Raw genomic sequence first — 19,371 nt, forward strand, 5'->3', positions numbered from 1 at the left:
TGAACGCGTGAATAAATATATTGTGGTACCTACCTATATAAAATTGATTATTGATTATTTTGAACTTAGAATAATTTTGCGATTGTTACGTAGTATTAAATTATTATTGTGGTATACGAACAAAAAACCTCTTAGACGTTTTACGATATTTCGACATTTTTTCCCAGACCCAAAAGCCAAGCGGGTCCGCGAAAAGCGGTCGGAAAATCGATTTATCACAAAACCGACTACTGGATATTTTGAAAAATGAACGAGTGAATAAATTGATTATTTTGAACTTTTTCGATTATTACGTTGTATAAAATTATCATTGTGGTATATAAAATTATTGTTATGGCAACACTGCGGAGTATTGCCGTAGTGATAGTATTATGGATGTGATATGGACTTAGAAATTTTTTCCCGTTTTTTTTTCCAGACCCAAAAGCCAGAGTTCAACCAATATACTTTGTGACTTTAAAAAACTGGCCATAAAAACTTTGTTAAATTCCGAGGGCTGCCCCAAGGTGGTTTTTCAAAACAAATAGAGGCATATTTTCGATTTTTTTTGTTAAAAAACATAAAGAAAAAAATTTGTCATAGAGTAGGGTGTGACAGTTAAGTAGCGTTGCGTGCATGCGCATGAACGTAAAATCACTAACTTTGGATGGCTATAACTTACAAAATAATGGTTTCCACAATTTTTTTTTGCACCATCGTTTTAACTAGTTTAAATACGTATATTTGGAAAAAAAAATTCTAAAAATGTGGTGGGTATCTCAAGTGAATTTGTTCCAGTTTATCAATAAAATAAAAACAATTCTCACATATTATTTAACATTTCTAAATCTAATAACTCACTTAAAATATATTAAATGCTTACCTATTGGTGTACGGACAGCAGATACTATATATACTTCATCAGCCATGTTAAATGAAGAATTAACTTAGACCATTGAAACCTGAGTTGTAAACTTCAACGAGTCCTCTACACAAGACGATTCAAATTGAATTGAAATGTACAGATATATATTTATATAAAAAAAAATTATGAATAAACATTTTAAACAGAGTGGTATCACTCACGTCATCAATCTTCTTTTTATTCCATAAAATGAAGATCAGCTGACTATAGTGGACCAATGCATTGGAAAACGCCGGCTATAGTGAGTCCCTGGCGTAGAAAATTAAAACCGCTCCGTTTCTACAGTCCACCCAACCAGTTACAGAGGATTCCTCGGCGCGCCAATCGCGCATCTTCGCGGCGGCGGCGGTCGGTTACTTTTCAAATTTTTCGAAAACGTTACGTTTTTCACGCCGTTTCTCGACATTTTCTCATCCTCGTCACTCCTCTATTCGCATATAGTTCGTTTGTTTTAAAAGCCGCCGATGTGCGGTTTGTACGCGATATCGGTCCATAGCCCCATGGATGATTTCGGGATCACATATTGACTACGCCAATTTTACAGCTACACAGTCATTAGGTGAAAATTGGAAGAACTATTTGACATAGCTGTCTTTTATTCAAGAAAACCAGGATTTTTCACTACGAATAGACCATTTTATAACACCGATTCTCAAATGTTAAACGAATGTGGTATTGTGGACAACATACAGTTTAACAATATCTATAGTCAAGGTAATTGGGATCAGTTACATGATTTATTAAAAAGATAAATGGGAAGTCTAACCCGAAGTGCTTGTATGTTGGCGATAATATACTGCAAGATGTCGTAGCTCCTGCCAAGTTCTCTGGTCTAGATATTATAGCTGTTGAGGAAATGAAATTAGATTCAAATGATAATGATATTAATCCTCTTAACATGTTAAGAACGAACAAATGGAGTTCATATCTGGTCGACTGCGATAAAAAAGACACATCCATTTGGACTTCATTCATTGCAAATCATGGAAAACTTTGTATTCCGTCCATAAAGAATTTGGCAAAAAAGCCTATACATTTTGAGTTTACACCATTTACCAAAAATAAAAACACTTTTAATGGCAATGGATTTTTCCCATTTATACCGAATAGCTTTTACAAAATTTTAAAGTAATAATGAAAAAACATTAATACATTTTTCCTACAATTTTAAATGGTTTATTTATTAATTTGTGGATGCTTTTACTGAACTACACCTGTGCCGAATTACTTACTATACATATTTGATAATTATTTATATGGAAACAATTAAACAAGTTACTTCATCTTCAAAAAAAAGTATGAGTTAATAATTAACTATAAAAATGAACTACAAATTACAATGTATGTCAAGTTAATTTTTTCAAAAATATTTGGCACATTTGGTATGAACTATAGTATGACTATTATTCTGCCCTGCTAAGCAAAAGTGCTGTAACTCGATAAAAATAAAAAAAAATGAGTTAGATACAGCATCTAATGGGTTTATCAGTTTTACACTATAAATGTAGATAAAATACCCCTGAAATAACATTGAATAGGCAGTAAAATCAATTAATTTAAATTTGAAATCACTGTATGTAACAAAAAAAATTAGAAGTATTAACTAAGAACGCCGCATCTTACACTTACTAAGCATAAACACTGTAAATATATATAAATGCTGTTTATATATACAGCATTTTCGCATAACATTTCCATATTCTACCCAAGTTACATAAAATTTACTTATGGTGTTTAACCTTAATAAATAAAAGTATCAACAGCTTTATTGCTAAGTTATAACATAAAAATAACTTTTATTCGAATAATAAGCAAATAATACTTTTTTTTTTTAAATTATTTTTATAAGAATTACACAATCTATACTAAGAGCACAATAAGCGTATTTGCTAAGAGAGTAAACAAGCAGGATAATATGGGGGTAAGAAGTCACCCATTAGCAACATTTAGCATGAGAAATAATACTTTTAAATTATTATTTCATTGCATTCCTCGTCAAAAAAACTATAAAAGTGGTTATGTTTTATACTAAATCAAACAAACAAATAATAAAGATATAATAAAATGAAAAATACAAAAATGCACTTTTTTTCAAAATTAATAAATTGGTTTTTACGGCACATTTGCTTAGCAGGGCAATATTCTGATAATTATCTAAGTATAATTTTACACTGGTTTCTGGTATTGATATAAAAAAAGTACACTAATACATTATGATATGTGAAAATTGAAAACTCTAATATTACGCATTAAATTGTCCTAAAATGTATACATATTAAAATTAATTGGTATACAATTTTTTGCTTAAGTTTATCAACTTAAAAAATCTTAATTGGACTGGTGTATATAAATAATACAATACTTTGAATACAGGACAATATTCTTAAAAAGGAAATTCAATAAACTAATATTTCAATGTTATTAACAATAATCTAAATTTAAATTATTAACAAGAATAAACACTGAAAACTTGGTCATAACCCATAACCCATTAACAAAAAAAAACATTTCAAATAGAATACAAGATTAAAAAAATTAGCAACCCTGATTTCAGCAAAACTAATTTTCCTTTGTTAAATGATGTACAATATAATAATATTATATTCCCTCAATAATGTAACCTGCAACAAATATTAGGAATTAATAACATTTTTGGACTTGGATCAAAGTGGTACCTACACTCTACAGTCTGATGTCCTTTTGTACAGAGAACAATTGAGTGATCATTGATTATAAAGTCTCGACTGCAACAGCAATACCCATACCTCCACCAACACATAAGGATGCTATGCCTCGTTTTTTGCCGGTCCTTAACAATATGTGCACCAACGTAACTAATACTCGAGCACCTAAATTAAATGGATCATGTAATTTAGTTACATAAGTTTATTGTTTAAAAACTCATTTTCATAGCAATGTACTATAAATGGTTCATAATATTATCTCAAATTGATTAATTATTTGTACCTTATTGTAGAATTAAATTAAATTATTAAATTAAAAATTTTTGTTTTTATACAATATTAATTTAGTTAAACAAATAATCTGTCATTTATTTATTGTTCTAAAGGTCTAAATATTGTAGTTGATACTTATGTGATAATTAATTCAATATAAATTATATGATTGGTGGCAGTGGTGGTTGCATTCAGTCACAAAACGTATTCTGAGTACAAGCACCGGCCGGTGTCACTAGTTCCCAGATGAGTAACCACCCGGGTTTTAGAGATAAATGACACATGTTCCAATCCGACCGTACCGCCCCCCTACAAATAGCTAATGGCCAACGTTGCCAAATAGATAAATATTAAATAATAAAAACAAAATTATAATATAAACTATGAATTATGGATCTTTCTTGTTAAACATACTGTATGGCCGATCCAATTGTATGATTCATAATTATTTTACATTAGTTAATTATTTTATGTAAAGTTTAAAACCTGTGATGACTCAAGTGTAGTCATCGGCATTGCACATTTTACCACAATTTGTCTGTGTTCATACTGTTAATTTGTAGCAGTTCAGTTAAATTTAATTTTAAGCGTCTATCACATAATATTAACAATAATCATACCAGATGCTCCAATAGGATGACCCAATGCAATTGCACCTCCATAAATGTTTACTTTGTCTGAATTTAATCCTAAATCACGCACTACAGCGATTGATTGTGCAGCAAATGCTTCATTTAATTCAAAAATATCCACGCTATCCATTGTCCAACCAGCTTTTTCAATCTATTAATATAGTAACATTTTTAGTTAATTACTCATGGTTAAGTATGTTAAGCATGCACACATAGCTATTTGTAGACTTTATAGGTTACAACTGTACATTATATATTGTATTAAAATTATTTTTTGCACTAATTAGAAATTGTTAAAACCTACCGTCTTAAGCACAGCAGGTATTGGTCCAGTACCCATTATTTTTGGATCGACCCCACACTCAGCATGAGCTACGATTTTAGCTAATGGAGTACAACCTCGTTTTTTGCATTCTTCTCCATTCATTAAAAGTACTGCTGCAGCACCATCATTTATTCCTGATGCATTTCCGGCTGTGACTACACCACCATTCTAAATACGAACAAAAACATTCAAATTACTTCTAAAATGATATTATTAGTATATGTTTAATGTTTTATTAACTTACCGGTTTAAAAACTGGTCTCAATGCAGATAATGAATTTAAAGTACTATCATTTTTTGGATATTCATCTGTATCAAATACGATGGTATTCCGTCGTATTTTCACCTCTACTGGTGTTATTTCATCTTTGAAGTAACCATTTTTTTGAGCTTCTGCTGTCCGTTTCTGAGACTCAAAAGCATAATTGTCTTGAAGTTCCCTTGAAATATTATACTGTTCAGCAATATTTTCAGCTGATAAGAAAATATTTAATTAATTAATAGTCAAATATATATAAAAATCTCGTATCACAATGTTTGCTCAGGATGAACTCCGAAATTACTGGACCGATCTTGACGAATTTTTTTACACTGTGTGTAATTTGATCTAATTTAAAAGATAGGATAGTTTTTATCTCGATCAAGGCCCTTAATATTTTTTTTATTGCAATAATTATAAAAAAGAAAGTTATAGAGAGGAAACTCCAGGTATCTTGCCAGCCAGTTCGGCCTTGTTCATGCATAATGGACAAAATAAAAAAAAACCTGCTCCATATTACCAAAGTAGTAAGTTATTAAGATGGAGAATGAAAAACCTAACGTATAATGGCAGTTTTTTCAATATTTAAATATTAAATCAAAATGTTTATACTAAGTATCGTTGTAGCAAACCAGATGTACACATACTGTCATTACAGGTTGAAATGCCATAAGCCACAATATTTCAGACTTACGTGCTACTTACCTACTTATACAAGCTAAATTATTCTATTATTTTTACCTACATTTTTCATTGTTTATTGGACATTTTAGCTTAGGAGGGAAGTACAAAAATATAAAAAGTAGTAATTAACATACTTTAATTTAAAATTAAAAAATCAAAAAAACTGTTCTATTTTTACCTAAAACCCACAGTTATATAGGTAGATATTAGAATAACTCAACTAATTTAAATACAAACCCATCTTTTACATAATTTTTTGATTTCTTACCAGTTATGCCCATATGTATGTTGTTAAATGCGTCTGTCAAACCATCGTATAGCATCGTATCTATCAATTCTGTGTTACCCATTTTGATACCAGATCGTAAATTTACAACATGAGGAGCGTTACTCATGCTCTCTTGGCCACCTGCAATGACTATTGAAGAATCTCCGCATTTGATTGACTGGTATCCGTGAACAACAGCTCTAGGGGACAATCATCTATTCTTTTTCATATAATTTAAATAATTTTTATCCTACAAAACTTACTGGTTAGTTTTCTTTGTAAGTACCTAATATATAATAAATAATTTTAAACTTCAACTCACTTCAGCCCAGATCCACAGAGCATGTTGATAACATGAGCAGGTACAGTGATTGGAATTCCAGCATTTATCGAAGCTTGTCTTGCTGGATTTTGACCTTGTCCAGCTGTAAGGGCCTAAAAAATATTCATATTATATGTTATATATTTTTTACAAGCACGTGTATTACAAAGTACTGAAAATGTGACATATTGTATATATTTTTGTTTACCTGTCCAAGAATAACTTCAGACACTTCATTTGAATTGACATTAGCTCTTTTAAGTACTTCTGTAATCACTATGCAGCCTAATTGATGAGCTTTCAAGGACGACAATGAACCGCCAAATGAACCTAGAGTAAATTCATAACCTTAATTTTATTCAAAACCAAAGGTGAATTGTGATCAAAGATTTTTCATTATAACAAACAGATGCACGGATGAAATACATAATACATCATAATATTCATAACATATCCAAAAAAAACATTTTAACATTTCAAAACGTTCCAACCAGGTTCAGCTCAAGGGATAGGCAACATAGGCCCACGCATAGGGTGGCACCTAATCGGCACTTTAGTAAGAGTGCAGCATTTTCAAAATACTGATAATATTATATTTTTAGGGTTGGAAAAATTTGATTTTGCCTAGTTCACTATTTTCGCTTGAGCCGGCCCAGGTTAGGTCAGAGACTATATAGTACTAGTCAATAGGTTAGGTTATGTTACCAAATGGCAGACTTTGGATGGTTTTTATCTGGCCTGTTGACAAACATTTATTTTGAATTAAATCAGATTTTCATTAGTTTAAATGCAACCCTTATTTAACCATATTTCAATTTATACAAAAATATATTAGTTGTCTTCAATGTATGCTATTAAATAATATGTTATATTATTATCTAATAACAATAAAATATTTTATCAATAATATAATAAATGTTAGTTGTTATATAATATAGAGTGAAATATTTTAAAAGTTCATTGTAATATATGTTATTGTTTTATGGTATAATATTAATAACTATAGGAGGTTAAATTATTATGTAACATAATATTAACTGTTATATTTTAGCACTAGTACCACAATTTATACTGCAATAGGTGTTGGCGGTGTATTGCTTAAAGTTAGATAATAGATTACATATTTTATTATTTTGTAAATTACTGATATAATTGGTATACATCCATCAATAATTTACAATAATTATCTGAACTAGATACTCTTAAATTTAATGATCAAAGATATAAATCATAAAACCAACTTGAGGCTTATTAAAATATAACTTGTATTTTATCTTTAAATTCATAAACAATAAACATTAAGAGAATAATTAATGGCCAATAACGGTAATCCATTACATTTTAAAACCTATTACGAATTTCTAAATTTCATGATCAAGTATTTCTTTAATTATATAAGTATAGCAAAAAATAAATATTAATAATTTTAGTAGCTAATAAAATATTATGTACCTACTTATAGGTAAAATATATGAACATAATATATCTATATATCTACGGAACAATATTATATCTATCAAATTTCATTCAAATTGGTAGAGCCATTTAGGAGGAGTTTGAATAATTACCTCGATAATTACACACGGAAAGAAATATAATATATTATATAAAGATATATATTATTTGATGTATTATGTAATTTAATATAACTTTTTAAAAATAATAATATGTCTTAAAATTGTTTAATACTCACTAAAAATTTAATTTTTTTAATTAAAAATGTAATAAGGACATTGTTATAACTCACTACTATAGTAGCTAGTACAGGGTTGGCAAATCCGTGGCACATGTGTTTATTGTGGCAAGAAAAAAATTTAAATAGCTACTTATTAGTAAGGTATGATATTATATTTTATTTTTAATAATAAATAATAAATTCACAATTTGAGCACTTTTTCATCATCATTAACGTCTATAAGAAAATTAAATTATACATAAAATATTTTTCATAATTTAGGAAAATAAATCAGGTAATTTTTGGAATGAATGGCATAAAATTTGCCACCTCTGAGCTAGTATTTTAAGTAGTATATAATAGTTAATTCAAAAAGGTATACCTATTTATTTATTATATTTTTTATTAAATACGGTGAAAATAAACTTAAGTTGATCTTATGAAAAATATGAAAATATTATTTAAATTGGATGCATACCTAAGTATCTAATATGTTCTTATTATTTCATATAAATTAAGGTAATTTCTCGGGTAATTTACTATTTAAACGCTATGTTATAAAGCCATGCAAACACTTCTTTTTCTTCAAATATTTGAAATTGTCTCTAGGAATATAATATTACTAAACAAATTTGAATATGCACCTATGTCATATATAGCACATAACAGATTAAACACAATAAATATTAGTGCATGAACTAAAAACAGATTTATTAGTTAGACCCATTAAAAATTATTACTGTTTTCTTCTTATAGAATGTATGAATTCAGATTATACATTTTTCTATACAATAAACAGCATTTATACATAGGTATTTTAAAAGAATATAAAATTATAAGAACAAATTTTTTAATAATAAAAATAGAAATTGTAAGCTTGTGATGTGTATAAAATTAAAATATAATTTAGGTAGGTTTATTTTCTATAAATTAAAAAAAAAAAGATAGATAAAGAATATAGTATAAATTAATATCAAATTATTAAAAAAAATGTATATCATTACTAAGAATCTTAACACAAATTAATTTTTAAGTACCTAGGTACTATAATTTAGTTAAGCATTTACTTAAAACAAGCTTAAAACATAAGCGACATACATTGTTTAATTATATTCAACTACCTAACAGATAAAAATACAAAAAGTAGGTTTGGTAAATTAATAATATAAATACATTTTATTCATCCATAGTATTATTGTATAATACTATGTTCATTATATATAATACCTATTATTAAACTGTTATTATTATTATTTTTTTTTTTTATATAAATTGTTATTAAACTTTAACTCAAATTCAAAAAAAATGTATAAGGTTTATCTATACAAATTAAAAACAATTCTAACATATTTTACATTTTTAAATGTAATAACCCAATTAAAATATTTTAATTGCTTACCTATTGGTGTACGAACGGCAGATACAATATATACTTCATTAGCCATGTTAAATGAAGTATTAATTTAGACTATTGAAACCTGAGTTGTAAACTTCAACGAGTCCTACACAAGACTATTTAAATTGAATTGAAATGTACAGGTATTTATATAAAAAAAATCGAGATAACAATTAAATTACACTTAATTATTGTAAGTGAGTAAAACTAGTCACACATAAGACTAATTAACAAATTATAAAATTAAAAATTATAAATAATACTATTATAGGCAAGCACCTAGTTTGTAACGACTAAGCACTAGGCACTAGGGCACTAGGCGCTAGCTGGTATTTAAAACTCAAAAGATAAATGTAGGCATGCAATGAATAAATATTTAAAACAGCGTGGTATCACACACGTCATCAATTATGATAACAAAATAACAACTTCTAGTGGTTGATAACAGTCTTATCGTCAAAATATACACAAACGATAATAGGTACGTAAAATTATCGTATCGGTCGCTGTTCGCGACAATGGTTAACATGGGTTATATCAGACGGTTTTAGTGAAAATATTAATTTTTTATCGTACGGGAAGTGGGAAGTGGGAAACAAACACATTACACATCGATCGCCCGTAACAATTTCAACTATTAGCTTAATTAAGCTGACATTATTATTAATTTCTAAGCATTTCACGGGACCGCGCCATAATCCACATTTTCTTGTCGGTATTCGCCGTTGTCGTTGTCGTCGACGATTATAAATGCCGTAAGCGGAACACTGACGGCTCTATTATCAGTACGCTTAGTCGTCGTCCGTTTCGATATTATATCTCGTGTGGCGGCACTGCCAAAATTTCTGGACCAGTCAGTATCGAAAAATGGCAGAGTTCGTCAGGGTGACTTCCAATCCCTCGATAAATTCAGGTAATTGCAGTTAAATTATAATCTATGTACAATTTACGTCAACTGTCAAGTCGGGTCGCGGACGTAGGACGCGGTGCTCCGATCGTTGGCGGACGGCCGGAGCGGGAGTCCGCAATGCGGACGCCCGTCCGCCGCCGCCGCTTCCGTGGTCGGGGGTACACTTATCAGTACGAAAAATACTGAAAGGCAACAGTAATGTTCATTGCTCGACCCTCAGCTCTGCCGGTCCTTCTTGAGCTATTGCGTCTTAACGTCCGCGGCCCTTTGGCAGCAGGACCTTTGCGCGTTCCGCCGATCGGTGATGAACCTCCAAGCCCCGGGAGACGTCCCCACGTTCTCGACGTACCCTTAGCTGTTTTCCCAGTTTACTGTCAAGGAATGTCGTTGGACCACCTCCCACTCAACCACCCCCTAACACCTGGTCAATTATACCTTTAATTTTTTACTATAGCCCCCCAGGCAGTGGATATAATATGTAAAGTCAAAATATTATTGTAAAGATTGTAGACATTCAATAAAAAATATAATTTGTAGTAGGTACTCAACATTCTGGGCGAGGTTTCGAATTTCCTGCCATACATAACGGCACTCAAAATTGTACATAGTTTTCTAACTCCTTACAATAATGAATCACAATTTTTTTTCTTCATGCGTAGTTTGTAATTATTATTTAATATTATGTGTCAATAACACAATTATTACAGTCATACTCAGAAGTATACTATTAACTGTAACCATAGCAACTTAATAGTCAACATTTAATTTACCTAACTGGACATGTTTAGGCGTGTAGATAATATCAATTTAAACAATAGTACAATTATACATATATTATGTTACACAATCATTGTATGATTGGTTTTAAACTTTAAACTTCTTTTAGAATGACTTAGTAAATTTGTTTGAGATTCCAAGCATTCAAAAATCAATAATGTACTTTGTGTTTTAAGTAATAATGATTATTGTATAAATAATTCAAGTATTATTCTGTAACATAACACTTACCTTTAATATTTATACATCAAAAAATATTAAGACTGTTTCTATCTAAATATAAATATTATAGAAATAAACAACTAAATGCGTGTTTAATTTAAATTGAGTCTATAGTTTTGAATACAGCATATTATAGAAAATATAAATGTATGCATTGCATTTATCTTAAAAGTAATTATTTCTATAGTAAAAAATATTAGAATCTTGAATGAATTTCAAAAATAATCAAATACAAATATCGATAAATTCTAAGTCTTTCATTATGAGTTATGAAATTAATTGTTCATATGGCTATAGCCTAGATCTATTTTGTATTTTAGTTGTTTCATGAACCTTTTCAAGTTAATTATGTAAATGTATTAAGTTTAAATAATATACTTACCTACATAGTTTATGGCATGGCAGAGAAATTCCTTAATTTATATTAACTAGATTTAAAGCTTTGAAGTTTGACCTGAAGCATAATATAGAATAGGTAACTTATGGGTTTTGTGGGACTTAATGGATACTATATTAACTAAATTTATTAGTAATAATTAAGTGTACGCATGCACATAAATCAAATATTTATAAATTTACATGATGTATACATTAGTTTTTATTCTTGTTACCTAACCATTTTTGAAACTTCAGTGTTACTGAATAATCGGTTAGAGTTAGGTACTTACTACTTACTTACATCTAAAAAACAAAAATATTAAAAAATATACACCTTTTGCTTTTAGTATATGAGCGAGTATATGAGTGACTGTTTTTTTAACAACCATAAATATTTATAAATATTCACCTGAACATAACTGCAAAAGAGCAAATGATAATATAAATCTTAATTAGGTTATAAACTATGATAGAAAAAAAAAATTTTAAATATTTTATCTATACTAAAATTTAAAAATAATACTGTATCCTTTACTTAGTATTACTTATCCTTTAGTACAATTAATTACATAATTATTAAGGTTTTTTTTACTTTGTTATAGACAAATGTTTTAGTTATGTATTATTCACGCATAAACGTCAGTGCAAAGGTTTTTTGATCATTGATTTTAATAAAATGATTTTTAAATTTATTGGTATTTATAATTAATTTCATCCACGATTTTTCAATTTGGTATAATTGTATAAACTATAATGTGGGTTTTGTGAATCTAGAAATGTAAAACTTTTTACTCGATAAATACATGTACTGCAATGTACCTATACCAATTAAAAATCATTGATGACCGGCTAATGTGAATCAAATTTCCTTACAAAATGTCTACAATTTTAAAATGATTATACAAGTATACGAAATATATTATTTTTGGCTTGTTGCTCTCGGTATTTATCACTAGTCACTACTTCATAACTAGATAAATAAATAAATACCTGCCTAAACATATTTATTTATCTTTGTTTATTTACCTTGTATATGCCTGATAAAGCAGTACCTATGACTATAAACTTGACAATGTAAAAAAACAAATATTTTGAAGAAAATGTATAATAGGATGTTTAAGCTTGTGTTAAAATTGGTGTTGTATTATGAATATAATTAGTACCAGATATTTTTATAATAAGGCATAACAGGTACATTTTATTTTATTTTTATATACTATTTATCAGGCAACAGTCGCAACACATTATGTCATTCCTTTAATAAATGCCCTCAAAATTATTATAAAAAAAAATACATACTATTTATGTTCTACATTTCTAGTGTATTGATAATGTACATTTTATTTTATTGATATTTTTTAAATTATATTGATAGAATTAAAGGCATTCTGTTTTGATGTAATTTACTTTTTGTAAGTGCTTAATAATTTGTAATATATTTAAAATAGAATTACTTTATTAAAAGTATCTATTTAGTTTTCTTTATGTAATAACTAGTAAATACTCAAACAATAAAATTTCACTATAGGACCCTGCTTTCTACAAAACAATCATGTGGCATATTATATAATATTATCAACCCGTGTGCTTATTATACTCATTAACATTACAGATTGAATATTTAAAAAAAAAAATGTATTAAATAGGTATCTGACTACATTTAGCTTTATTGTTATTCATACATTTATATTGTATTATTGTTATTACTTCAAATGATTCATTTGAAATATCTTACCTTATCAGGTTGTAAAAATGTTTTGTTGCAAAATGCTAATCTAATTCATAAACGTCATTATCCATTGGCCATATTTTATCCGAGATACTTTTGGTGGTCTCGCTTAATTTTTTGTGTTACCTGTTATACCTACCTAATCAATTGATATATTTACAACCCTTAAATTTATCTATTAACGCTTTATTTTTTATTTATGCAGATTACTAAATTAAAAAAGTTAATTTACAATAATAGTATAAAAGTAACATTTAAAACTGAACAAAAAGTTTCTGAACTTATAATGATATAGTAAAATTCCAAATTACTTACAGTTTTTTATTGTTAAAGATTATTAAATATATTATTACAATGGGTAGGTATGTATCACATATATATTTTTATTAGAGAAAAAAAGAACGAAATATAATATATAAAATACTAAATAGGTACAAAATTACAAATTTTTTTTCTACAGTATAATAAATAATAATATTCAGTGTACCTACTACCTACTATAGAATTAATTATAGGATAATTGGGATCTCTAAAATCTATACTTTATTTTAATAATTAATGCATTCGGAACTTAAATTTATTTAAATATAATTTTTAATTCAAATGTAAAAATATGTTTAAAGTTTAATAATGTGCCTGTAAAGTATAAAAATAAAATAAAACATTAATGTTTAAAAAGTTTTGGTATACTTTATCGAATGTAGTATAGATTAATTGACAGTATCGTTCAATTCTTACCATTATTTGATTAGTTCTTTGCATGTCTAGTGCCATTATTACATAAGGTCGTAAAAAACACGCCTTTATGTTTGGCTTTTAACTGATTTTCTTTTATTACTATTTTCAATGTTTTATACATATTATTTTCGTGTTACTTTTTCACCTTTTTTTCAAAATGTATTTGCTAACAAGTAACAAAACTGATTTGATTAAATAATTTTGAAATGAAAAAACGTGTTGGTATGTAATATATTAATACTTGTATATATTACCTATACCTATATGATTTTATATTTAATTGTTCAGTTTGCGTAAAAGTACCAAAATATTAATTAACATGCGCCAATATTATTTTTACTTTAATGTATTTTGTCAGCTCCAATGTTAACTAAAATCTTAATTTTATCAAATTTGATATTTTCCCTATTTTGAACAAAATATAAAATAGGTAGTACCTATTCTGCATCATTTAAAAAATTAGCTTCATAAATACATTTATACTATCAAAGGTATTAACTATTATTATGAAATGTCTATAAAGAAAAATATAATTATGCATAATTTGTTTGCTTATAAAAACATTAGTTTTTAAATGTACGAAAATTATCTATTAGGAATAGCTGTTAAGGTTAATTATGGCTTATATATTAAAATAGACTGCTATTATGTAGGTTGGCTTAAAATTATATATTATAAAATTGTAATACTGGACAAAATTATTTTAAACATTTTATTTATTTATTCAATTGTATCAAAACGATTATTTACGTATTTCAATTATTAGTATATAAAATGTTTAATAATAAAGTCTTGACATTAAACGAGACATCAACTCTTCAAAGCCCCTCTCAGTAGCTACTCAACCACTGTACGGTTCAAACGTCTTATGAAAATTCTCTTTTATTTAACTATGTGGTTTCTTAAATTTTAAATTCAATTTAAACGATTTGTATTTAATTTTGTAATTAAACTTTAGTGTAATAGTTTTAACTATTAGTTATTTTTTAAACATGAAATTTAACCGCTCTTTTTATTCTTTTCATTCCGGTTTGTTTTTTGATTTTGTGAATCCAAACGATCTTGTACAAGTCTCAATTCAAGGTAATTTTTTTAGTTTATAAAAAATAATGAAGTTTTGAATTTTGATGGTTTTTTTGTGATTGCTGTCGTAAGTTATGAGATCAGTGTTTTTCATATTTTGAAAAAGTACATTTTCGTCTGATTCGAACGATGTTTATTTTATATAATTGTAAGACTATCAATATTAATAATGTAAATACGAATTATTTAAGTTTTTACAGTTTTTAGTAATTACACAACGGCACAGCGGGCCAGTACATTTTGATATTTTTACGTTAAATTATATAAAAACGTGAGTTTAATATTTAAAATTATATCAGCGAGAAACCTGGTGTCTCTGTCAGCCACATCTTCTTATAGTGAATACACTCTTTTCGTTTTTGATGTCGTACCCAAGTGCCAACCGTTTAAATTCCAATTGGTTAACCAATAACCGAATAACAAATATTAATAGATAGCTAAGTCTGACTGAAGCATTTTTCAATACCTATTTCAACTATTTTCTGCTTATTTTAAACGTTTTAAATTTTTGTGACTTCAATCAGTAAAAATAATTTTAAAAATGTAATATTGATAAAGCTTCGGTTTCGGTAGAACCCTAGATCTGGTTTTGGTAGAACTCTAGATTAATTTATTTTTGTACGTGTTTAACAGAAAAAAAGGCCATTTCGCTTGGAAACCTATAATAAATTTGTTTATACGTTTAGGATTTAGTAATAGAATAAGTTTTGAACTATTATACTGGTTAACTCTAATGTATTTAATAAGCTACGTACTTGACTATAATTTGTATCAATAATTATGACACATTTTTCTTAGTGCCATAAACTTAAAAATATATACAAAATAATAACACGTATCAATGCGTTAGTTTTTATCGCCAGAGCACTGTTGTGTTACCTACAGTATAAAATTTAGGTATTATACTATAAAACAGCCGGACTCACCGTTGCCTATTTTACGTGTTCATATGCGTACTTCCGGTATAGTTATTGTACATATTTATTTGAATTGTGTAGCACAATACACTCGTACCAGTTTTAATTCAACTGTTCGGTGATGTTCATAAACATCTACACATAATCGTGCGTTCTTCTATTATGAACTTGTCCTTTGTAAGTTTATTTTGCTTATTTATCACTATTTTACTTTATTATTCTTTAATAGGTACCAAATACTTATTACTTATTAGTTATTATTTAAACAAAATATTCCTTTAAATATTAATTATTTTAGCATAATGATGAATGATAGTGTTTATTACATCTTCGTATTTTTTAGGTTGTATTCTTTGGTTCTTATTGAGTCTCAAATTCCTAGATCTATTTTTACCATTTGTCTTTGTGCTCCATGGGGCAATGTCAACCCTTACTGTTCCAGACATTTATTTTAAGATTTCTTGTTGACTATATTTATATGTATGTACACAATCTACTTAAGATGTGTGACTAATGTAGTTGATCTTTCTCTGTTTTTACCCATAAAATATAACGATAATGCGTATTTAAGCAAATAATAATAAATAAATATTATTATAATATAATTATATACCTACTTACTATAAAACATATGATATTATTAATTTAGACTAATAATTGTATAAAAAATAATCTACATAAATTAGTTTAAATCTTATTGTTTAAGTCTTATTTTTAGCAGCCAAAATTAGATAATATAGAAATAAGTTAGTTATATTTCTACTAAATGTATAAAAAAAATATTGGCATTTTTATATTTCAAAAATAAAGTAATTTGATTGGAAAATAAATACAAAACAAATGAAACTCCAAATTGCATGTACAAATGTGGTAATTCAAATAGGTATTATACTGTTACCGTAATTTATGTATCAATAATGTATACTTAGTACTTACAATAAGTACCAGCATACTATCAAATATCAATCTATTTCGCGTTTAAAATTTGGTTTAAGTTCTAATAAATTATAATATTTACTATTTAGTAGTTAATCGAAACGGGTGTGTATTTTTGCTATATTGTATTCAATTAATAATTAGGTTGTGATTATTAACTCGTATTGCAGTATTGTACTATAATCAGTTATTAATTATTGTTATTAACTATTTCCAAAATTATATATTTATTATTTATACATCATACAAATATAACAAGTTCTATTCGATAACCGGTATTAAAATGTTATAATTCGATGCAAATTTCCAGCTTAAATGTATAAAAATACAATAATTAACGAATATTAGGTACATATATTATATTTATATTATGTTGATGTAAATTTGTTAATAATTTTTCACTTTGAAATTATTTTACACTTCGTAAAGATCACAGATATTTATTTTTTAACCGTCTATAGGTACAAAATATACTATATGATTATTTGTATAAATAGCTAATGAAATCATTGTTCAATACTAATCTATTATTTATCTATGTAGGTACATTTTATTATTTTTAATTACTTATTATTAGTCATTAGTATAATAATCCTTCGTCTTGTTTTACATAAACCAATAATGTTATTTTAGTTATTTAGTAGATCGATGAATTAATTGCTTTTACAATAATATTTATTTATTTTTTATGTTTGTCATTGTTTTTTGGGTAGAAAAAAGCTTTGATTTTCAACATTGATACTAAGCAAATTTTATCTAGCTGGTACTGTAGGTCAAAAGTAAAAAAATGTCCAATATTTTACAAAATAATCGTGATACTTAGAATAAAAAAAAATTACGGAAAACGAATTATAAAATATTATTATTATTCTATAGGTTCCAGTTATTGACTAAATCGATTGATATTTCGTTGTAATTAAAAATTGATAACTTGACATTTTCACCAATTATAATATTAATTATAATAGCATTTTCTAAACATAATATAATTTTCAAAATATATATTTTACTTCTTTTTGAGCTACTTATAGTAATTTAAAAAGTTTGACACTTTTGTATTTCCCTCTATTGAAATTTTTAATGTAAGTCTAAAATCTTAAATACAAATTACAAACAATTTAGTCCCTTATAAGTTGTATTTATAGCAATTTATAAATATTGAAAATGCAATGGCACAATTTCTTTTTATACGCTGCCGTTCAGATTTTGATAATTGTTTGTTCAAATCCCGAAAATATGCAAATTATTTTGTAGTTAAAAATGCTTACCCTTCAAAATTAAATTAAAGGCTTCGGGTGTCATCTTAAGTAAGGACATTTTTAAAAAAAATTAATGTAAAACTACGCATATTTTTTTCGAGTGTTTCAAAGTTTGATGCTATTTGGTATTAAACGTGTAATAACAATTTTTGTTATAATTTGAAAAATATTGACCGTAGAAACTTGAAACATTCCAGTATTACTAAAATTATAATTTTTATACACTTTCAATTTTCAAGAATATGCTTTGAAATAAAGGCTGGGTTAGTCTCCGTTTAGAATCGTTTGGAATGATTAATCATTCAAATCAAATTAAACACATCCATTTCAGTGACATACTCAATTACGAGGTATAGGTACTCTAAACCATACTATATACAGCATAGTAACTTCCCCGGTTTTTTTTCTATTTTTGTATGTAGTATACTAGTAGGTATAGTTAAAGTAAACTGTGTGGCTAAAAAAAAAATCATTGCAAATTTCTTTGTTGAAATTTTATTATACTTTCACAATAAAAAAAGGTGGGTAAGTGGATGTCGCTCTGCTGTACAGTAGGTTACAAGTGGGTCACTGTATAATGGATAGTATTAAATTTGAATTCAATGATATAATATCACTGTATAAGAAAAACGATTCTGAGCGGAGACGGTTTGTCAATCTAGTTATTAGACATACATATTATAAGTATACTTATCTATAGTAATAAAAAAAAATTGACCTATAATAAGTATCAACAATAAATTCCAAATTAATCATATCACAATATCCATTAGGTAACGCGTTATACATCAACAACAAGCCGTGGTACTATCATAGATATATAATAGTATACTTTAGAAGTTTCAAGTACCCACAAATAATATTATACAATCACAACAAAATAACTAAAATAGTTATTCCAGGTTTTTTAATATGTAATTTCGTCCAAATTTGAACTTAAAATGACTATAAAAATAAACTGTGCTTATGTATTTCTTAGAATTTTTGGAAACAGAATTAA

The 19,371-nt window shown here is 27.1% G+C and overlaps 3 protein-coding genes across 14 annotated transcripts in view; 1 reads left to right on the forward strand and 2 right to left on the reverse strand.

The window, feature by feature from the left end:
• LOC100164451 (acetyl-CoA acetyltransferase, cytosolic) overlaps nt 1-1,075 on the reverse strand; it is an 18,741-nt gene extending 17,666 nt beyond the window's left edge. Inside the window, exon 1 of the mRNA XM_029491796.1 lies at nt 863-1,075. Within this exon, the coding sequence (XP_029347656.1) occupies nt 863-908 (46 nt within the window). The 5' untranslated portion in view covers nt 909-1,075. The remainder of the gene's footprint in view (nt 1-862) is intronic.
• Nucleotides 1,076-1,959: 884 nt separating this feature from the next.
• Nucleotides 1,960-9,777, reverse strand: LOC100162815 (acetyl-CoA acetyltransferase, cytosolic). 2 transcript variants are annotated; one of them, XR_511229.2, is made up of 9 exons: nt 9,426-9,777; nt 6,560-6,681; nt 6,352-6,464; nt 6,030-6,229; nt 5,063-5,292; nt 4,798-4,986; nt 4,482-4,644; nt 3,584-3,753; nt 1,960-3,525 (listed from the first exon to the last, which is right to left on the reverse strand). XR_511229.2 is itself a non-coding variant. In XM_001945208.4 (9 exons), the coding sequence occupies exons 1-8, from the start codon at nt 9,469-9,471 to the stop codon at nt 3,635-3,637; spliced, it is 1,182 nt and encodes a 393-aa protein (XP_001945243.1). In that variant the 5' UTR covers nt 9,472-9,777; the 3' UTR covers nt 1,960-3,525; nt 3,591-3,634. The 2 variants fall into 2 exon arrangements, 1 of the variants encoding a protein (XP_001945243.1); XM_001945208.4 differs by having other exon boundaries at nt 3,591-3,753.
• Nucleotides 9,778-9,994: 217 nt separating this feature from the next.
• Nucleotides 9,995-19,371, forward strand: part of LOC100166736 (ensconsin) — a 38,738-nt gene continuing 29,361 nt past the window's right edge. For 6 of the 11 annotated variants that reach the window (XM_016808996.2, XM_016808997.2, XM_008190631.3 and 3 more), the window contains exon 1: nt 9,995-10,335. Coding sequence is in view for 6 of the 11 variants with exons in the window: in XM_008190631.3 (XP_008188853.1) it covers nt 10,290-10,335 (46 nt within the window). In the remaining 5 variants the exon portion in view is untranslated. Of the gene's footprint in view, nt 10,336-16,337; nt 16,354-19,371 lie in introns of those variants that run through there. The other 5 variants (XM_016808999.2, XM_029491791.1, XM_008190634.3 and 2 more) reach the window with 3 other exon arrangements.

This window comes from Acyrthosiphon pisum, chromosome A3, assembly GCF_005508785.2.
Source record: "Acyrthosiphon pisum isolate AL4f chromosome A3, pea_aphid_22Mar2018_4r6ur, whole genome shotgun sequence".
NCBI classification, from domain to species: domain Eukaryota; kingdom Metazoa; phylum Arthropoda; class Insecta; order Hemiptera; family Aphididae; genus Acyrthosiphon; species Acyrthosiphon pisum.

Coding starts and splice junctions, on each gene's coding strand:
- LOC100162815 (XM_001945208.4), bottom strand. CDS start 9,471: ATGGCTAATGAAGTATATATTGTATCTGCCGTTCGTACACCAATAG. Junction 6,230..6,351: donor CTCTGTGGATCTGGGCTGAA/GTGAGTTGAAGT, acceptor ATTGTCCCCTAG/AGCTGTTGTTCACGGATACC. Junction 5,293..6,029: donor CATACATATGGGCATAACTG/GTAAGAAATCAA, acceptor TTTTCTTATCAG/CTGAAAATATTGCTGAACAG.